The sequence below is a fragment of the Oculina patagonica genome, chromosome 7, assembly GCF_052425735.1.
Source record: "Oculina patagonica isolate OP01 chromosome 7, crgOcupat, whole genome shotgun sequence".
In the NCBI taxonomy this organism is placed as follows: Eukaryota; Metazoa; Cnidaria; class Anthozoa; order Scleractinia; family Oculinidae; genus Oculina; species Oculina patagonica.
The window spans coordinates 32,973,411-32,991,189 of NC_135764.1; the positions used below are offsets into that span (position 1 = coordinate 32,973,411).

A 17,779-nucleotide genomic window follows, 5' to 3' on the forward strand; every position below is an offset into this window, starting at 1 on the left:
TTAAGTTAAAACGCATAATAAAGCAACATTTAGCCCTGTTCAGTACTGTCATCTGACAGAGGGGGGCTTATATCCGGGGGAGCTTATAATCAGATGAATTTTTTTGATTCCAGGTAGATGGGCCTATAACCGGGGGGTGGCTTATTAGCGGGGGGGGGGGGGAACTGGAATTCAAGTTGTTAGGGTAAATTTGACTCAAAATTCTGATCAAGAGAAACGGAATTTAGTTAGAGTTAGCGGGGTTTTCAAGTTATCCGAGGTCAAGTATGACTGAACAATTGGGTCAAATCCAAAGAAAATGGAAGTTAGTTCGAGTTAGCAGGTCGTTCGAGTTATCTGAATTTGAGTTACTGGGGCTCCACTGTATTTTATTCTAGCACGAAAAACCCTCATTGGGATTGCTAAAGGGAGTGACTGCTTAAATGATGGTCGCTTTATTGGGTTTTTTAAGGGTTAGCGGGGGGGGGGGGGTGCTTATAACAGGGGTTCAACTGTATTTATTACCAAAAATTGCATATTTCAGAACTTTTTCACGGACACTCAATGAACTAGGAAGGAAGATGCACTAGTCATTTCTATCCTTACCCCTCACCCAACAGTGTCAGAAATACACACACACACTCACTCCAGTGCAAGGAATAATACAACAGTTCTCTTGAACCATCAAAAAGTTTATTTTTATACAAAATTCATTCCAGAAGATTATGTTACAAATGGAAAGTTTTGCCTGAATAAGATGTACTATGCAATTTCTTGACGTTTTTAATGTCTTAGTTTTGTTTTCTGTTTATGAGTTGTGTTCAAAAGATGTTTGACAAATCAATCTTGCCCTTATGGGAATTAATAACCTGCGATCAGGCATTCTTTTTTGACCCTCCCGCTGCGAGAAAAAAGAACGCCTGATGACCCTCCAGCCACAAGAAAAATAATGCCTGATCGCAGGTTAGGGAATAAAAGAGATCAACAGCCTTAAGCAAGCCTGAATTTCAGCTTTCTTTGACGAGTACCCCAGGGGGAGTACTCCGGAATCCAAGTGACGGGATTTGGGAAGGATTTTTTTGGGGTGGAAATTTTCGATTCCGGGATTTTTTTGGGTAGGAGAATTTGGCAGGTATTTTTTGGGTGACTTGATTTAAATAGGGTATTTTTTTGGGTATTAAAATCAAACTAAAGTGCCTTGGCAATTGAGGGGTAATTTGACTAGGGATTTTTTTGGGCGTTTTTTTTGGTCCAGGGATTTTTTTGGGTAATGTCGGGAGACTTAGGGATTTTTTTGGGTCCTGAGTTTTGCCTCCATTCGATCATCCCCGTCACTTTGATCCCGGAGTACCCCCCCCCCCCCTGGGACGAGTACGCGACTGGAGGAGACAGAGGAAATTTAGGCTGAAGTTCAAGAACTTAACAAATGAAATTTCTTTTGCAAGAGTAAAACGTCATCAAATCAACCAAGTTATCATGATTGCTGCACACTGATAACTTTGAAAAACTTGTTTGCCTTGTTAGAAACATTTCATATTGGCTAGAAAAAGATAATTTTCCTTGGGGCAAAATTATCGCTACTAATCTCTTAAAAATAAAATTAAAGTACCGGTATGTACAAGTCTTTTGTTGGGTGAAATTAATTTGTTGACTATCTCTTGTTACTAGTAATGTAGTGACATACTTTTGGTCATTGCTTACAAAAGAACTTGCTGTTTTTTGCAAGTCCCTTGGTACATGTTCATTACCACCTTGGGTAAGATTCTGTGCCACGTTGCGGGCTCGATCTTCTGTTTTCTGCAGCAACAGGATAGCGATCATACTGTGAGTCACTATAATCAAACACTTCACGCTTTTGAGAAAAACCCTCTGGATAACGCTCCCTATAAAGATATGAAGCTGATTCTTCCCTGTATCTTGATGACATTTCATTGTACTCTTTGTTACTGCTTCCTTCCGTGTAACTGTAATGTCTATACTGATCAGAATATGAACGCTGCTTCCCTTGATCTGTAGGTGGTGACAACTGTTCATAGTGCACACTAGATTGCGAGTACCTGTCTCTTCCTCTGCTATCAGTTTCCTCCCTGGAATATGGATGCGAATAATCATCCCGAGAGGCCTCATAAGAGTTCTTGCTAGAGCCTTCTGGATAGTCTCTTCGTTCATCATGTTGATAATACGAATCCTCTAAGTACGTGGCCTTAGGGTTCTCTCCAGTATATGAATACTGGGTTGATTGTTCTCTGTCGTAGAAGGAATGACTGTCTTTAGAAGCATAAGCATTAGCTGCTGCTGTATCTTCTGTTTCCATCTCAACTGTCTCAATGCTTTGTCTACGCAGAAATGTTGATGCTTCAAGAGGCGCTAATGAGCTCTCTGTCTGCTCTCCTGTTGCCGGCAGTACAGGGAGGTTGTCTGAAGGTTCCAAATTGTCAGCTACAGATTCTCTTCTTGTTTGTTTAGCTGAGCCACCATCCTCGGCAACTTTCCCTTCTCCTTTGCGCCTGCGTTTCTTGCACCACATTTCATGACAGTCCTGCCATGTTGGTAAGCTGAATAAACCATTGATACAAGTAAATTATTAATGTTTTGCATAAGAAACAAGTTTAAAAAAAACCCTGTAATAAGGTGTGCTCTAAAAGCTGTACTTTTATAACTTGATACAAACACAGAACTAACATAAGCTGCTGATGTAATGATGGCACAAACAAAGACAATTTTCATTTTGTGGTCAAAATAAATGAGTGATTAAATCTTTTCTTTTTCTTGCAGTGTTATTGAAACAGTTGTGAAAGCCTAAGAGGATTGAAATTAGCTGTGGCAGGGATGTAGCTAAGAAAACATAAAGCCCGCTCATTAACAAGCCCAGAAGGCTTTTCTGGTCTTAACAGCTCTAAAAGTTGACCTAAGTCTTTGTTTTCATGTCTAATTTCTGCCAGATTTAAGTTCTCTTTCAGCTCTTATAATTAGCCGGCAGCCAGCCCTTAGCGACATCCCTGTTGTAGAAACATTAGCCTGTGGTTTGAGTTCCCTCAGCATTTCTTGTTCTTCAGAACATCCACTTGTGTTTCGACAGAAAGTGGAAAATACTTTTTTCCCCTTAATTTTTTAATTCAAAGCTTGAATGTTCAACTGATTAATGTTGGCCTAAACCTTCAGTGGATTTATTTTACACATATCAAGATCATTGTGTAATGCAATAAATATTATTGTAGTGTGTGTTGTAAGCAGTTTCTGGAGTGCTTCAGTTATTTTGGCTGTGAACTTGCTTTTTTACCACCATTTGTGAAGGAAAGAACAGTTTGGCAACTTTTGACAACATCTAAAATAAAGAAACATCCCTACTGTCGACCTAATGTAACATCTTGCCAAAAGCCAACAAGGACAATGGCAAGACACTGCATGCTTGTTTGGTAAGAAATAAGTGTTTACCTTGGAGGGCTTATGTTCTCACAGACAATGTCCTTCAGAAATGGATGTTGTAGTGACTCTTCTGCCGTAATTCGTTTTGAAGGGTCCAACGTTAGCATACGATCAAACAGATCCAGTGCATCAGCTGGCATACTTAGGAAGAAATAAAAACAAAACTTGTCAGTCAACTTAATTTCTATTAAACTCTAAACTCCACCGTTATTTTTATCTACTTGATAATGGAGTCAAGATGACTTCGAAACATTGTGGCCTAATTTTGCTAATTTTATAGTAAACTTCATTCTGTCAAATATTGGAGAACAAGGAGCATGACATGAAAATACTGCTCAATTGTTCTTGTTTGAATGTTCTATGGTTTCACCCAAAGATAAAGCTGCTTTATAACTCACGGTCTTTCTCTGGAAGTAAAAGGAGCAATTATTAAGTGTGTTTTAATCCTAGTAGCTCCACCAGGAAGCACAAAATTCCAGTTTCCTTGATGTGAGCTACCAGGAATATTTCTGCTCTCCCTGCATGGGTTTCTGCAGCTGTAGTCCTGCTGCAACAATTTTCTACATAAGTACTCATTAATTATTTTATACACTTGTAAGGAGAATGGGAGATGTTCATGTACTGTACAAAGTAACAAATTTATTTTTAGGGACGACTTGATAAGAAGTCAACAAGTGCAGTAGCCAGACCTCTGGAGGCAAAATCTACATGTACAGCTGTAACACCTAAACCATTAAGAATTGATGTTCTTTTTATGTACTTACAAGGAAAACTCATCTTTCAGTCGTCTCCTGTACTGTTTCTTGGGTTTGATTGTGTGAAAGTGGGGCAGGTGGATAACATCTGGCCATACTGCAGGCATGGGAGTCCCACAGATACGACTATGGAGAAAAAAATAAGCAAACGCCATTATGGCATAACAATAATAATAGTAACCATAAAATGCATGTACATTTGACACTAGTGGCAACACACAGGGTGTTTTTTTTTCCCAAAGATACAAAGGAGTGACATTCATGTGTCCCTATCTCCTGCGTAGATTCGGCTGTACAGCACTTTCTTACATCCTATTTACTCACCCTCGGATTTGAAGAATAGCTTTATATAGCTAATTTTTCCAAACATTTCAACAGTATGAACAGTACAATGGGCAAAGACCAGACTACAACACCGGGAACTCCATGCCCTACTCCTTACAATAAGTATGTGGGTTCTTTCCCGGGGGGAGGCACCCGGTATATTTTTGGGTAGGGGTGTGCCGCTGGGAATTTGAAGCGCTTACCCTATACCAGACCATGTTCAGCTGATTTTTGCAACCCTATACTAGACTAGACACTGAAAATCCCTACCCTATCCCAGACTTGCATTTTGTTAGAACTGTATCATTATCAGTGTTTTAATGGAAAACCATCTGTGAACAACGATGCCGCGATGATTTTCATTTACGTTAAGGAAAGCCTCTTTCTCTTCCGAGTTTCTGGACTATATTCATCATACCATCGATCCGTTTCCCGGCAAATGCTACCCTTTTCTAGACTAAATCTCTCTGATTTCTATACCCTATCCCAGACTAAACTGCTTGAAAACCATATCCTTCACAGCGGCACATACCTATATAGCTCATGTATGGGAGTGCCCCCCGGGGGTTCTTTTACGTCCCCTGCTGACTGTGACACTGAAGATGCAGGAGACGGGGCCTCGGTTTATCATCCATATCAGAGAAGACTAGAATATCTAACCATTTCCAGATGTCATTGCAAAGGCAGTATATTTTCCTCAGTTATTTTAAGACCCTGAGCAATGGTCCGCTCATGGACTCAAACCCCAGACCTCCCGCACGGTAATCTGGCACTCTATCAACTGAGCTAACCAGTCGATGGTTAAAGGATTCAGGATTCATACTCCAAAATAGCTACCTTGTTATATTTTTGTTTTACTTGATCTAGCTATAGGCTTGTCCTTCTCACCTGATGAGTTCAAGCTGTCCTATCTCCTGCAAGGCTGGAAATATTGGTTTCTTGGTGAATAATTCTCCAAGGATACACCTAAGAAAAGAAACAATATCAGTGTGGCAGAAAGCACTTGAGTGCATCAACACCTGAAACAGTATACATAATACATAATACATAATACTTTAAGAGGAGGCCTCCAATCACCTAAGGGTGGTTTTCAGGAGGGTCCCCTGAGAAAATAAATGTTAAACCTTAAAATACATTAAAATCTAAAATGCAATAAAAAGACAAAACCTATGCGGTAAGCTAACTAAGAATAAAAACTAGAACAAGAATGTAAAGGACTGGTTGCAAAATGAAGACATTTCTGCCTTAGCTCTGAAGATAACAGGTTCTGAGTAGCTACCTGCACCAGATGAGTGTTTCTTAAAACTAACCTAGCCCAGTTGATTGGCAATCAAGTCAACAAAATACTTATTGGACAAAATGCTGAGTTTTAGTTTTCAATTTCTTGTAATAGATAATGAAGCTTAAATGAAATATATGTAACTGACATAATACAATAATTTGTTGTTTAGCCAAACTCATCTAACAACCCAATCAGAGTGCACTAGTCAGATATAATCAGTATTTACCCCACACTCCAGATGTCAATACCAGGTCCATAGCGTTCCTCTCCCAGCAGTAGTTCTGGTGGTCTGTACCACAGTGTGATAACTTTATTTGTGTATGGCCTCCTAAAATCAAGCATTATAAAATTAAATACAGTAAAAGCTATTGTTCAGTGATGTCATTAAAGCCTCATTTTGTTTTAAAAGCCCTTGTTCCCCATATAAAAGAAGTATAAATTATTTAAGCAAGCTCTAACTCTACTCAGACCCATCCTGATTAGTGGTGACCACTCTATAACTTTAGGCACTTTTCTGTGTTAGCAAGTTTGTTCTTGGAGTTAAAATCCAATCTTGAGTCTATATGTATTTTGAGCAATAAATATTTGTCTACCATGCGGCAATTGTTAGCCATACTGTATCACGCAACATCTGTTCTGACTAAAAAATGGATGAACCTAATGAATAACATTATTGTGTATACCGGTACATGTACATATGTGTGTAATTCATTGGGGTATACTTTAAAAATGACCACACCTTTCATCTGCCTCGTACAATCTTGCCAATCCAAAATCTGCCAGTTTTATTTCTCCTCTACAAAAATAAATAAATAAATAAATTAAAATCAAAATCAAAGTATACACTGTATCTTATAAGGCCACTGTGTTAAAAAATTTCCACTTGCCTTTCCCTCTGTTTAATCATGGTAATATTAAAAGTGACTCCCTTGTAAAAACCAACCGGGATCTTGCCGGAATCCTGGTGGGACGGGACCGGGATCCAGCCGGGATTATGGCGGGAAATTCTACCCAGGCGGGAACCCGGCGGGAAGTCTGCTATCCTGCCGGGATCACGGTTTTGGCAAAATCTTGGCGGGATCCGTCTCTTTTTACAGGGGCTTGTTTTGGAAAACCCCAATTTTTTTGAAATTAAAGTTAGAATAAATTCAAATTAAGTCTGCTGTTATTATTGCTTGGCCTTCTAAAATCTTGACAATCAGTTTTAACAAGAATACATACTTGTTACTGAGTAAAATATTGGAGCACTTGATATCCCTGTGAAGGAAATTCTTGCGATGACAGTAGTTAAGACCATCCAAGAGCTGTTTTGTGAAGGACTTGATGTGGTCTTCAGTGAAATGAACCAAACCAGATTCCAGTACACCCATAAGATCATGATCCAAGTACTCAAACACAAGATAAAACCCTCCTGCAATAGACCAAAAAAAGTTCTTAAATTTGCAGACAAAAGTTAGCTACAGTGTAGATCTACCCTTTCTAAAGTACAATTCTCTTTAAATACTAATATTTGGTGAGTACAGTACATGCACATCAAGGAAATATTCCATAGATAAGGATAATATTAGACAGTCTGATTTTACTTTAAAACTGTTTTTTTTTATATATTTTGTAACATGTTACTGTAAACTGTGTAGTCTAACACTTTTTTCTGGCTGAAATTAACATTTTTGACTAAACAGCAAGTCCTTTGTTTTCTACATTTTAGTGAAACCACTAAAAAATTCCTTCCCAATTACATTGATCACAATAAAATTATTAAACAAAATAAACTTTTACATGTATACATGTGCTAAAATTATATATTAAAAATATAACTGACCTTTGTCCTTCCTGAAATCCAGAGCATTAGGTTTGTCTGTCACAATCTCTTTTAAGTTAACAATGTTGGGGTGATTTAGCTGCCGAAGAATTTTGATTTCCCTCACTGCTGTAATAGGGAAGCCTTCCTTCTCATTGTCAGTTCGTACTTTTTTCAAAGCAACTAGCTCCCCTGGTAAAGGAATATGAAAATTAATAAAAACCCTATGCAAGAAAGGAAATCACTGTCTGTGATGATCAATGTACATGTACATGTAAGTTGAACAATATCACTTAAATTGACAAGAAGTGATACAAAACAAATCAGGAAAACAATCAAGAGATGAGAACCAAGCAAACTAGAGGAAGTTTGTATTTTTGATCTCTTTATCTTGCAATATAAATAACCTGGATTTTGCAATGTACTATTTTAATTTATTTGTAATTAAACTGTTTGCATGAAGTATGTTGTGTTCTTTCTCACGTGGAAAGAGATTCCACTTTTCAGGGCATTCAACAAAATATTTTTCTTCAATTTATTGAAAAGTCTTGAAAATTACTAGTGCACAGGGTGCAAACAAAATACATTTTCCAGGTTGCCCTTCGGGCAAGTTGGCGACATTGTGTGCTAGCCCGTCTTAAGCCTTTCTTGCTGGCCTTACTTCATCTGCAAACAGAAAAATCCAAAAAAGTAACTTGCCCATTGGGCAAGTCAATGAAAAAGTCCACTAGCCTGACAGGAAAGTTTACTAGCCCCGGGCAATCGGGAAGGACTTTCTTTGCATGCTGGCTGCATTATACATGGTGAATACAATACTATCAACACACACATGTCATACCTGTTATCTTGTCCTTAGCTTTGTACACTTGTCCATATGTCCCCTCTCCCACTTGGTCAATAATTTGAAACATGTCCACACATCTCTCCCCCCACTCACTTTCTGCTGGTGTCTTTGGTGTGGTGTCTGGCGTCGACAGTGGTGTTCCACTTTGACTGCTTGGGCCAGAGATTGACGGTATACCAGAGCCATTAGCATCCTTTAGAGGTCGTAATACAGGAAGGGACTGTTGGTCTGACTTGGGGGATTCAGGAGGTTTTCCATCTGGAGAGCGTGGTGAGTAGGAAGTAGGAGATTCACCTGGGGTACCAGGAAGTTCCGGTGGTAAAGGTAACGGTGGTAATGTTGGCGCAGGAGGTGGTGGCGGTTTTTCCTCATCTGGAGGTAATGGAGGAGGTTCCTCACTTGGGAGGGGTGGTGGTACAGGTTCATTCAAAGGAGGAAGAGGAAGTGCTGGCATTGATTTACTTTGATTTACTTTTTTGGTCTCTTGAGTTTCGGTTTTAACTCCAGATGAATTCAAAACTCCCTTTGTAGGTCCATTTGCTGGTGAAGCCTTTGCATTAGGTTCTAAACTTTGCTTTGTTGGCTTGCCGACAGCATCCTTCATTAAATTCTTTTTAACACCATCCACAGTTTCAATCCTGTTTTTACCCTTAAACGAAGTTTCCTCTGTAGTGGATAGTTTCTCTTTAGAGTCTCTATTTGCAGACTTGGTTTCCATTTGCCTTGTATCATTTCTTGACAAATTTGATCTTTGCCATGACGAATTCTTGTTACCAGATTTGTATCCCGATTGAGGTACATTTGGGCTATGTGGTGTTCCCCTATGTGGGGACCTCTTTGGAGGTGAGCGACTTCGATTGTTTGTCCTAACTGGCTGAAGTGGTGACAAAGACCTACTACGTGCCCTACTTCCTTGGTTTTTCCTATTCCTTTGTCCAGAATTCCTAAATGAAGGTGAGGGTGAGTGACGCCCATAAGGTGAAGGGGACCGTCTCCTGCCACTGTACGATGTAAAGGGCCTGCTGCGACCATAGGGTGAGAAGCGTCCTACCGGCGATCGATAAGGAGATCTCTCCTGAGACCTATAAGTTCTCATGGGTGACCTCCCTCTTGATTTGTAAGAAGGTGATGGTGATCTTGACTTGTGGTTATAAGGAGATCTTGACCAGGCTTTCATCATGGGAGACTTGCTTTTAAAAGGAGACTTGCTTTTAAAAGGAGACCTTCCTCTACTGTAAGGAGACCTCTTTGGACTCATACTCGGTGACTTTGGTCTGTAAGCTATTGGAACACGAGGTGGTGACTCGGAGCCTCGCTTCTTTGTTACAGAACGCGAGTATTGCTGGTACGTGTCCTTGCTCGGTGGCAGCTTTGGAGATGGCGACCTCACATCTTTCCATTTCGATCTCGACACTGGCGATGTAGCTTCCTCTGATGGATGTGGAAGATGCATGGGCGACTTGCCTCGTTTCTTGCCCTTTTTGCTTGATCCTTGCATTGAATTATCCTTTTTTGACTTCTTTCTCTTTACATTAGTCTTTGATTTTTTCGACGCTACGGGCGAGGGGCTCCGTGAGATCGAGCTGTACTTTTGAACAGGCAACTGTTCGGTTTCTTCCGAAGCTGAGGAAATATCTTCATATTGTCCCTTTAGCTTTTCAGCCGAAGCATCAGGTTTGGGACGTTTTTTATGTCTCTTTTGTTTATGGGATGACTTTTTGCTTTTGCTATGGTTTCGAGCAGAAGGGCTCGATTCCTTTTGATTTCGGGAACTGGGCATCTTGATGTTAAATTTTGGCTGAAATGTCACTACATTTTTCACTTCATTGAGAACTAAACCCGTAAAATAAAAGATAAATAAATTGGGATAAAGAGCTTTTATGAGAAACGCATTTTCATGGTGCAGGAAACAAGATGAAAGTGGATTTTCCAATGATGTTTTGCTCTGGCACCGGCGCCATTTTGGATTGTACAGGCATTTGGCGCAAATTGTTATGCGCATGTGTCTTGCATAAATTATGCCAATTCGGCATACTAATTTTCCAATATGGCGGACGAACAGGAAGAAATATGGGGAGCAAACGAGGCGGAGATGGACTTCAGAAAGATGAAGCAAACTCATGAAGTGGTAAAAGACAAGTTATACATTAGAAGAAACATCCAATACTGCTTATAAAATTATGTTTTGCTAACATTACATTGCTCATTACCGACATTAACTGTTCAGTAATTTATTAATTCCCAAGCTAGCGCAAGCTTCAACATGAAAATTCTTGCTGATTGACATACATTTTCTTTTTATGTTAGTTTTGAGAATTAAGTTCTCCATCAAGACAGTATCTCTAGTTGATCTATTTCTTATTTGTTGCAATGCTTCTGGGACAATTTTTGAATTGCTGTCTACGAGGTAAAGGTGCAAAGTTTAATTCTTTAATCCATGTGATCGCATGAAGCACCAACCTTTCAGACAGACCACAATAATCACCAGCGAGAGTACCCTTATCTCTTTTCTAACAGTGATGTGCGTTCTTTAACGTTCTCTACTAAACCATGACAGAGAACATGCAGGGGATGGGACCTATGGTTTATCGTCCTTATCTGATCATGAGAAATTGAAGACTAGAAAGTTTATCCTGTTGGGACATTTTATTTTTTAGCTGATGCCACCTCCCCCCCCCCCCCCCCTAACCTCCAACCTCACAAAGCCTGTTGGAAACCAATAAAATTTTATCCCCTTGGATGCAAACTTCAAAGGTACCGACAGCAAAAATCTAGGGGACTCGTGGTCTCGAATTTTTCTTTGACGCCTTCTCAGAGCCTCAATTTCGTTTGCAAGGCTAAAAAGGTCTCAGGCTCGCAGAAAAGATATCAGTCTTGTCGCCTTGCATTGTCTTGCATATACCATTCAACACCCCTTTTTGATGATGTCAATGTTTCTTTCAGGCTGGCTACCGCGAGGGTCTGGAATCAGGAAAAGAAACTAATTTACAACAAGGCTTCAACCAGGGATTTATTTATGGTGCCAACATTTCAAGGGAATGGGGAAAATTGAGAGGAGTTCTGAGGTAAATTTTTTTATCATACAGTCAAGAATGGGAACATGATTTTCCCCACCCGCTCTGTTAGATTATTACCGGTAATAATTTTTTATACTTCTTGTTTATGGTTTCACCCTAACAGTGCCCTGATGTCATTTGCAAGTGCAAAATCTATCCATGATTTAAATCCAAATGTCACTGCTGAAATCACAGAACTACTTGCACTAGTCAGTCAAATGGAGAAGCATGCTCTTGACATACAAGCTATGCAATGTGCTTTAGAAAGCAGAATGAACCAGACTCAACATTCTTTGGAACCTTTGGAAGTGAAAACTGAACCAGTCAATCATCACAAGGCGCTTACCAGCAGTGATGAACATAAACTATCTTCAGCATTTGAAATGCTTCATATACAAGATAAAACTAAGGACACTCGAGATTTAACAGTCAAATGTAAGACAACTGAGAAGAAAGTTGAAACAAGAAGTGACTTGATGGACACAGCTATGCCTGCATTAACCAGCCACTCTGGTGGTACATTGGAAGCAACTAGGACAGTACCGGTAATTACTGAGCTAGAAAACTTGTGGTCAAGGATTGTCAGTGTGGCTGATAAAATTGGTCTAAGTAGTCAAAAAATACTTCTTGTGAAAAATATTTAATAAACAGTAACAATGATTCATATTTTAAGATTTTTATTTTGTGTACTTTTTAATGTTTGATCCTTCCATTTGATGGAAAAGGTTATAATAGTACTGGTCATCTATAAAGATCACATAAAAATCCTGCCATCTCATCAAACGGCTTCTTGTCTCTTGCAAAGTGCAAATAAGAGTTGGACTAAACTTTCCCTGCTCCTATCAATCAATCAATCAATCTAATCAGTTTATCAGAAACTGAGAATGAGGCAGCTAAATCTCAAATGCAGGAAATTTTGATGATTTAGGTTCCAACATGTCAGCTAAGAAGTAAACTGTTCCAGCCATTCCTGCAAAAGAAAAAAAGAAATAATTGTTGTATTATTAGTATTATTATTATTATAAAATTTTATTATACGTCAATAACTTTATTTCACATAACCATTAATAAATGCACATGTTGATAAAAAGAATAAGAATTATTGTTGTTGTTGTTGTTGTTGTTGTTATGAGTGCAGAGTATCGTAGGTCCATAATGCATGCAAAGGGTTGCAGATACCTAGCCCTCTAAATTTGACTCGCATGAAGAAAATAAATTATGTTTGTTCACCTACCCTCAAATAATGAGTAAGGGCGGTCTGGGGTCCGACAACCGTGCTTACCATAATCAAAACACCATTCTGCAAACTAAAGTTAAAAAATATATTCTTCAGAACTTTGTTATGTTTGGCTGGTATCCTGGGATAACTTCATATGATTAACAAACAGCAGTCCAAAGTTTAGACAGACTTTCAAGCTGAAAGTGAAATGTATATAAAAAAGATAATTTATTTGAACATTAGGCTGTACACGTTGCTTGATTTTAGTTTTTACAAATTTAACCCTTGATTCAACAGCCTGGAAAGTTATGATTCATTTTGAGAGTTTTTCATTTTTCCAAAAAAAAATCACTTTATTTAGGTGTCAGTGTATTTAGCACTGCTGTGCGTATTAAGGACACTGTGGATAGATAAACAAACTGCTGAATACTATAAATCGAACAGAAACTTGTTAAAAAACCCAACTGGCATGAGGCTAACCAGTTGGCTATATTTTACAAAGTGTGGAGGAGTTGAATTCAGAAGACTAAACACTAATCCATCTAGTGGCAGGGAGGAGGATTTGAATCCGGGGCCTCTGGATTACAAGTCCAGCGCCCTAACCACTACTCCGTGCGCCTCTTAGATCCAGGTCCAGCTATTGTGAGGTGCAATCTTAGTGGCAGGAAACTGACCTTGATGGCTCGATGAAGGTACTTTGGATCCCCTGTCTGTTTGTACAGACACAAGAATGAATATGCATTCCCTGCAGTGCCATGACATATGCCGTAGCCTTTCTTTAAGAGGCCATGGCTCCAAACTACTTCACCACATTTGAGAGCTGTGCTTAAGTACTTATCTTTGCCAAAGACCTATAATCATAGGCATTATAAATATTGATTGCTTACTATAATTAATTAGCAAATTGTTTAGTTTATATAATTATAGTAAGAGTAGTACTTCAAGTCACATTTGTTCTTATTTGTCACTTTTTGAACTCAATCAAAAACTACTCTTAAAAAATTAATTTATTTAATAAGCATTTTTAGTGGCATTTCCATTTCTGATCGAATTGGAATTTATAGAAGTACTGGTTTTTGTACTGTGGAAAGAGGAAAACTTTAAAACCAAGAGAAAAACCCTCGGAGCAAGGACAAAAACCAACAACAAATTCCCACCACATGAGTCCAGGTCTGTGAATGGGACCTGGGCCACATCTGTAAGAGGCGAGGGCTCTCACCACTGTGCCCTCCCTGCCCTTTATTAATATTTATTATTTATACACATACCAAGTCAACGGACACACAAGTTATATCATGTAACCTGCATATTTCAAATAATAATAATTATATTTATTTACCAGTTAAAAATTAATCTACCTGGTATGCTTTGACCATAAGATGAACTGCTCCAGGAGCCCCATGGCACCAGTGAATGAGCTTGTCTGTTTCACTCTCGAGTGAGGAGGGAAAGTTACCTGACGGAAACTGCTGCGACATAAGAAACTCAACACAGCTCTCTATGTTCCTTAAGTTAGATTGTACAGATTGGGTTGACAATGTCTAGGAATAGAAAAAGGCAAACATTTGTCATAATAATTAAATTTTGTGATAATCTTGAAAGTGGAAAAATCTAACATAAGTCTACATGCATCACTTGGAAGATCTAGTTAGGAGAGGGACCTGACCAGCGGGGGCAGCGACTGCTAAAAAACCCAAAGGAATAAAAATTCCCCCTCCAACCTTGATGAAGCAAGGAAATAATCAACATTTACTGTCCCCTCCCCCTTCCCCCTTTTGTACACCTCTGGGTCTGCCAGTAAGTGGTACATTCCCTAACCTCAACAGATTTAGAACTTAGATGTAGTTCTTGAAGCACTGTACTAATGTCTGTCTGTGTAATATACTAAGATCAGAGAAGTTTAGAAGTTCTTGCTATGATGGTACTATACCATTGTAGGTTAGGTTGTCTCTGAGCTAACCTGAAGTAACATGAACATGATGCCAACAATACCATGTGCTGCACCAACATAATGCTTGTCATGCCATGTGTACATCAGTGGCGATCTGCTCCTCTCATGCTTAGAAAGTTTTTCACCAGAATCTAAAATGGCTTCGCACACCTGTTATGACATTAAAATTGATAAATTAAGTAAGTCATTTAAGTAAGTCAAATACAATAACAGTTTGAATAAAGTACCTAAAAAACACAAAAGAAAAAATGAACAGGATTCTGCAGTGGTAGATCCAGACCTTCAGGTAAGTGGGGGCGCAATCATCCAGACCACATGGAATAAGGGGAGGGGGAGGGGCGCTCTCAAAACTAATTTTTCTCTGCCATTTGGGCCTCATTTTGGCCTAAAAATAAGGTGGGATCTGGGTCCCCCTCATGTATCCGCCAGTGTTCTGGCCACAGACTCACTGGGTGTTTTGGTCAAAAATTTGCAAGGAATCAATCCCAGTCCAAATACTTAGAAACTATTGGACCAGCAATGGAGCAATCGCATTGGTTTATTTTATAGTTATCTGCCTTCTGACTACCTCAGTTGAGTAAATAATATTTAATATAATTTATTATATACCTGGTTAATAATACCATGGTTGATTTTTTCAGCTCCCAGGTGTTGTTGTACATACAACAAGGAAAATAAGTAACCAGCTCGACCATAGAGCACCTCATCAGGTAGTGAAGGGTCCCCTCCACACACATGATCTGACAGGCGTAGCAGCTTGGACAGACATTTTCCACTCTTATCATCATGACCCAGCTTTGAATAAAGAACAGCCAGCATGGACAAAACACCTAGCAGTAAAATCAGATTAAATGTATTTAAGGTCGCGGGGGACACTTTCGGCTCATCATTATGCATTTATTTAAAGCGTATGCACGAAGTACAACGACTGACATCCACAACTTTACGAGATATTTATGACTGGACAAAAATATGGGCGCGTGCGCGTGATTTGTAAAAAATCCCTGTTTCTTTGATATTTTAACCAATTTAAAACAACACTTAGCGATATACGTTCATATAGATTGTAGGAAGACTTTGAGCTTATTTTCATTAAAGTTTGAATATTTCTGCAACTCAGAGTAATCACAAAAATATTCGGCATAAACAATTGTGTCCTTTTTAAAAACGCATTGTTCTCACCATAAAAGCATGGAATATAATTACCATAATTACATCTCTCCTTGGCAAAATGATCGTATTTAGGTCGGGACACCTTTGGAAATCTCAAAGTTTTGACTTTTCCGACAATTTTGTGGCAGAGAATAAAGTGCGGAAACAGACCTTCATGAGTTGCCACTGCAGACAGGTAAACTAGGAATACTGTAGTGTGTCATAACAGAAGCGGAATTTTAAAAGAGCGCTTTTAGAAAGAGGTAGAAGACATTAAATTTAAATTTGCGCACTTAAACCGCCATAACTTGCTGGCAAACTTTAAATTAAAAAATCCGCTTCTGTTATGACACTCTAGAGGTATTGACTGATTAGTTTTTGACAAGATCACAGTGTGCTGTCTCCTACTCGTTCCACAAACTCTGCCACAAAATCATGTTTTTCCCAATTTGGCATTAACGAGGCTATAACATCGCCGTTAAATGCAATCTACCAAATAAAAGATGACATTCACAATCTTTCTACATTTCTTTATGTCTCTGTAAAATTTGAGCCTAATTGCACCCATAACAGCTGAGAAATAAGCGTTTTAAAAGATGCAGGTCAAGCAAAATTTCTCTTCATGAATTTATTCATGCTGTAGGTATCCCCCGCGACCTTAAATGCAATTAAAAGGAGTTAAGAACAATAAGTGCCAACAGTGCTAGCAGTCTGAGGTTGGCTTGGAGTGCATGCACACTGGCACAGCATGTCATTTGTGGGGTGTATCTTTCAACAGCAAGAGGAGATTTCCAGCCAGCCTGTGATTTTCCAGTAATAATGCACCCAGCTTTCATTGAACCACAACATGCTCACAAGTTCTTATAAGACGGTGGACCCTGGGGCTCTCCTCTATCCAAGTGCTGGTTAAAAGTGAATTCGTTTAGCTGACCTTATAGGAAGAATGTTGTATCTTATCCTGGAGTTGGGGGGGGGGGGGTGGTGTTGTATAGAAGCCTAGTATGTATGTGTCAGTGTAGTTGAACCGGTCGACTACAGGAGGAGTAGCAATATTCAGTCAAGTCCTTGATTCAGTCACTTGATATTACAAAACTAGAGTTAAATTCCAGGCTAATATGTTTACCATTTATACCCTTGTTAGAAATGGACTTAACATAATTATTTTCACTCCGCAAATGGCAATCAGAGTAAAGATTACTCTGCAGATTTTAAAATTATATAATTAATCTCACCTGGATCACCACAAATAAATGTCAACCTTTTCCCTCTGAGAGCATGTTGACTGTGTTCAAGAATCCTTAAAGCATTTTTCAAGTACTGCTGCTTTTGGGCTTCATCATCCTTAAATAATGTTTCAGATAAATGCATGTACAAAAGGGCCATGCCTTGAAACAAAACACGGATAATATTAAAGAAATTTGAGAAAAAAACTCTTTTAAGTGTCAAAAAATCAAAATTAAAATTAAAAATTGATTTAAAAATAAATATTTGAATTTGAGAGGGTGTTTTTTAAATATAAAGCTGGAATTTAAAAATAAATTTATACAATGAGAAAATCTTACCTCCAGTCCCAGTGTACACAGAACAGTCATGTTCATCTCTAGTGTGGTCAAAACCTTCTTCACACTGTCTCAACAATTTGTAAGCTTCATTTCTTATCTTTGAGTAATATGGCTCAGCAATCTGCAGAATAAACAAGCTTACAATCATAAAGTAACAAATTAAAAAAAAATAATGTTTTGACGGAATGCAAAAGTAGTCATCTTTATTGCATATGGTACATAAATCTTCTTACCTTACCATCTGGGCTTTGTAGGCTTGTCCTTCCATCGTAATCTTCGAATCTGTTCTCAAAATATCTCTCTGAACTCGACATTGCTGCAAGTGTTTTGATGAAAACTGCCAGGCGTGACAGAGACGTGACGGCTGAGACAGGAAAGGTGGAGACTGGTGAGGAGGATGGTGGAGACGATGGAGACTGGTACCAATA

General features: G+C 38.8%; 3 protein-coding genes across 5 annotated transcripts; 1 reads left to right on the forward strand and 2 right to left on the reverse strand.

The window, feature by feature from the left end:
• Window positions 1-650: 650 nt before the first annotated feature.
• LOC144660317 (uncharacterized) lies at window positions 651-10,266 on the reverse strand. Its single transcript, XM_078520919.1, has 9 exons — window positions 8,406-10,266; window positions 7,589-7,759; window positions 6,988-7,177; window positions 6,506-6,562; window positions 5,993-6,094; window positions 5,373-5,450; window positions 4,170-4,286; window positions 3,415-3,546; window positions 651-2,534 (listed from the first exon to the last, which is right to left on the reverse strand). The coding sequence occupies exons 1-9, from the start codon at window positions 10,189-10,191 to the stop codon at window positions 1,724-1,726; spliced, it is 3,444 nt and encodes a 1,147-aa protein (XP_078377045.1). The 5' UTR covers window positions 10,192-10,266; the 3' UTR covers window positions 651-1,723.
• Window positions 10,267-10,357: 91 nt separating this feature from the next.
• On the forward strand, window positions 10,358-12,566 carry LOC144660320 (uncharacterized). Its single transcript, XM_078520928.1, has 3 exons — window positions 10,358-10,539; window positions 11,355-11,476; window positions 11,592-12,566. The coding sequence occupies exons 1-3, from the start codon at window positions 10,459-10,461 to the stop codon at window positions 12,109-12,111; spliced, it is 723 nt and encodes a 240-aa protein (XP_078377054.1). The 5' UTR covers window positions 10,358-10,458; the 3' UTR covers window positions 12,112-12,566.
• Window positions 12,128-17,730, reverse strand: LOC144660319 (lanC-like protein 2). Of its 3 annotated transcripts, none has more exons than XM_078520927.1 (9): window positions 17,585-17,730; window positions 17,352-17,472; window positions 17,022-17,174; window positions 15,247-15,467; window positions 14,647-14,787; window positions 14,045-14,152; window positions 13,361-13,537; window positions 12,702-12,774; window positions 12,128-12,437 (listed from the first exon to the last, which is right to left on the reverse strand). In XM_078520927.1, the coding sequence occupies exons 1-9, from the start codon at window positions 17,663-17,665 to the stop codon at window positions 12,361-12,363; spliced, it is 1,152 nt and encodes a 383-aa protein (XP_078377053.1). In that variant the 5' UTR covers window positions 17,666-17,730; the 3' UTR covers window positions 12,128-12,360. The 3 variants fall into 3 exon arrangements, with proteins under 3 accessions (XP_078377053.1, XP_078377051.1, XP_078377052.1); XM_078520925.1 differs by having other exon boundaries at window positions 14,045-14,227; XM_078520926.1 differs by having other exon boundaries at window positions 14,045-14,227; window positions 17,590-17,710.
• Window positions 17,731-17,779: the final 49 nt, after the last annotated feature.

Coding starts and splice junctions, on each gene's coding strand:
- LOC144660317 (XM_078520919.1), bottom strand. CDS start 10,191: ATGCCCAGTTCCCGAAATCAAAAGGAATCGAGCCCTTCTGCTCGAAAC. Junction 7,760..8,405: donor AGCTAAGGACAAGATAACAG/GTATGACATGTG, acceptor TTCCTTTACCAG/GGGAGCTAGTTGCTTTGAAA. Junction 5,451..5,992: donor ATTGACATCTGGAGTGTGGG/GTAAATACTGAT, acceptor TTCTTTTCTTAG/GTGTATCCTTGGAGAATTAT.
- LOC144660320 (XM_078520928.1), top strand. CDS start 10,459: ATGGCGGACGAACAGGAAGAAATATGGGGAGCAAACGAGGCGGAGATG. Junction 10,540..11,354: donor TGAAGCAAACTCATGAAGTG/GTAAAAGACAAG, acceptor TGTTTCTTTCAG/GCTGGCTACCGCGAGGGTCT. Junction 11,477..11,591: donor AAATTGAGAGGAGTTCTGAG/GTAAATTTTTTT, acceptor TCACCCTAACAG/TGCCCTGATGTCATTTGCAA.
- LOC144660319 (XM_078520925.1), bottom strand. CDS start 17,665: ATGTCGAGTTCAGAGAGATATTTTGAGAACAGATTCGAAGATTACGAT. Junction 17,175..17,351: donor TGTGTACACTGGGACTGGAG/GTAAGATTTTCT, acceptor TTTTGTTTCAAG/GCATGGCCCTTTTGTACATG. Junction 15,468..17,021: donor ATTTATTTGTGGTGATCCAG/GTGAGATTAATT, acceptor TTTTACTGCTAG/GTGTTTTGTCCATGCTGGCT.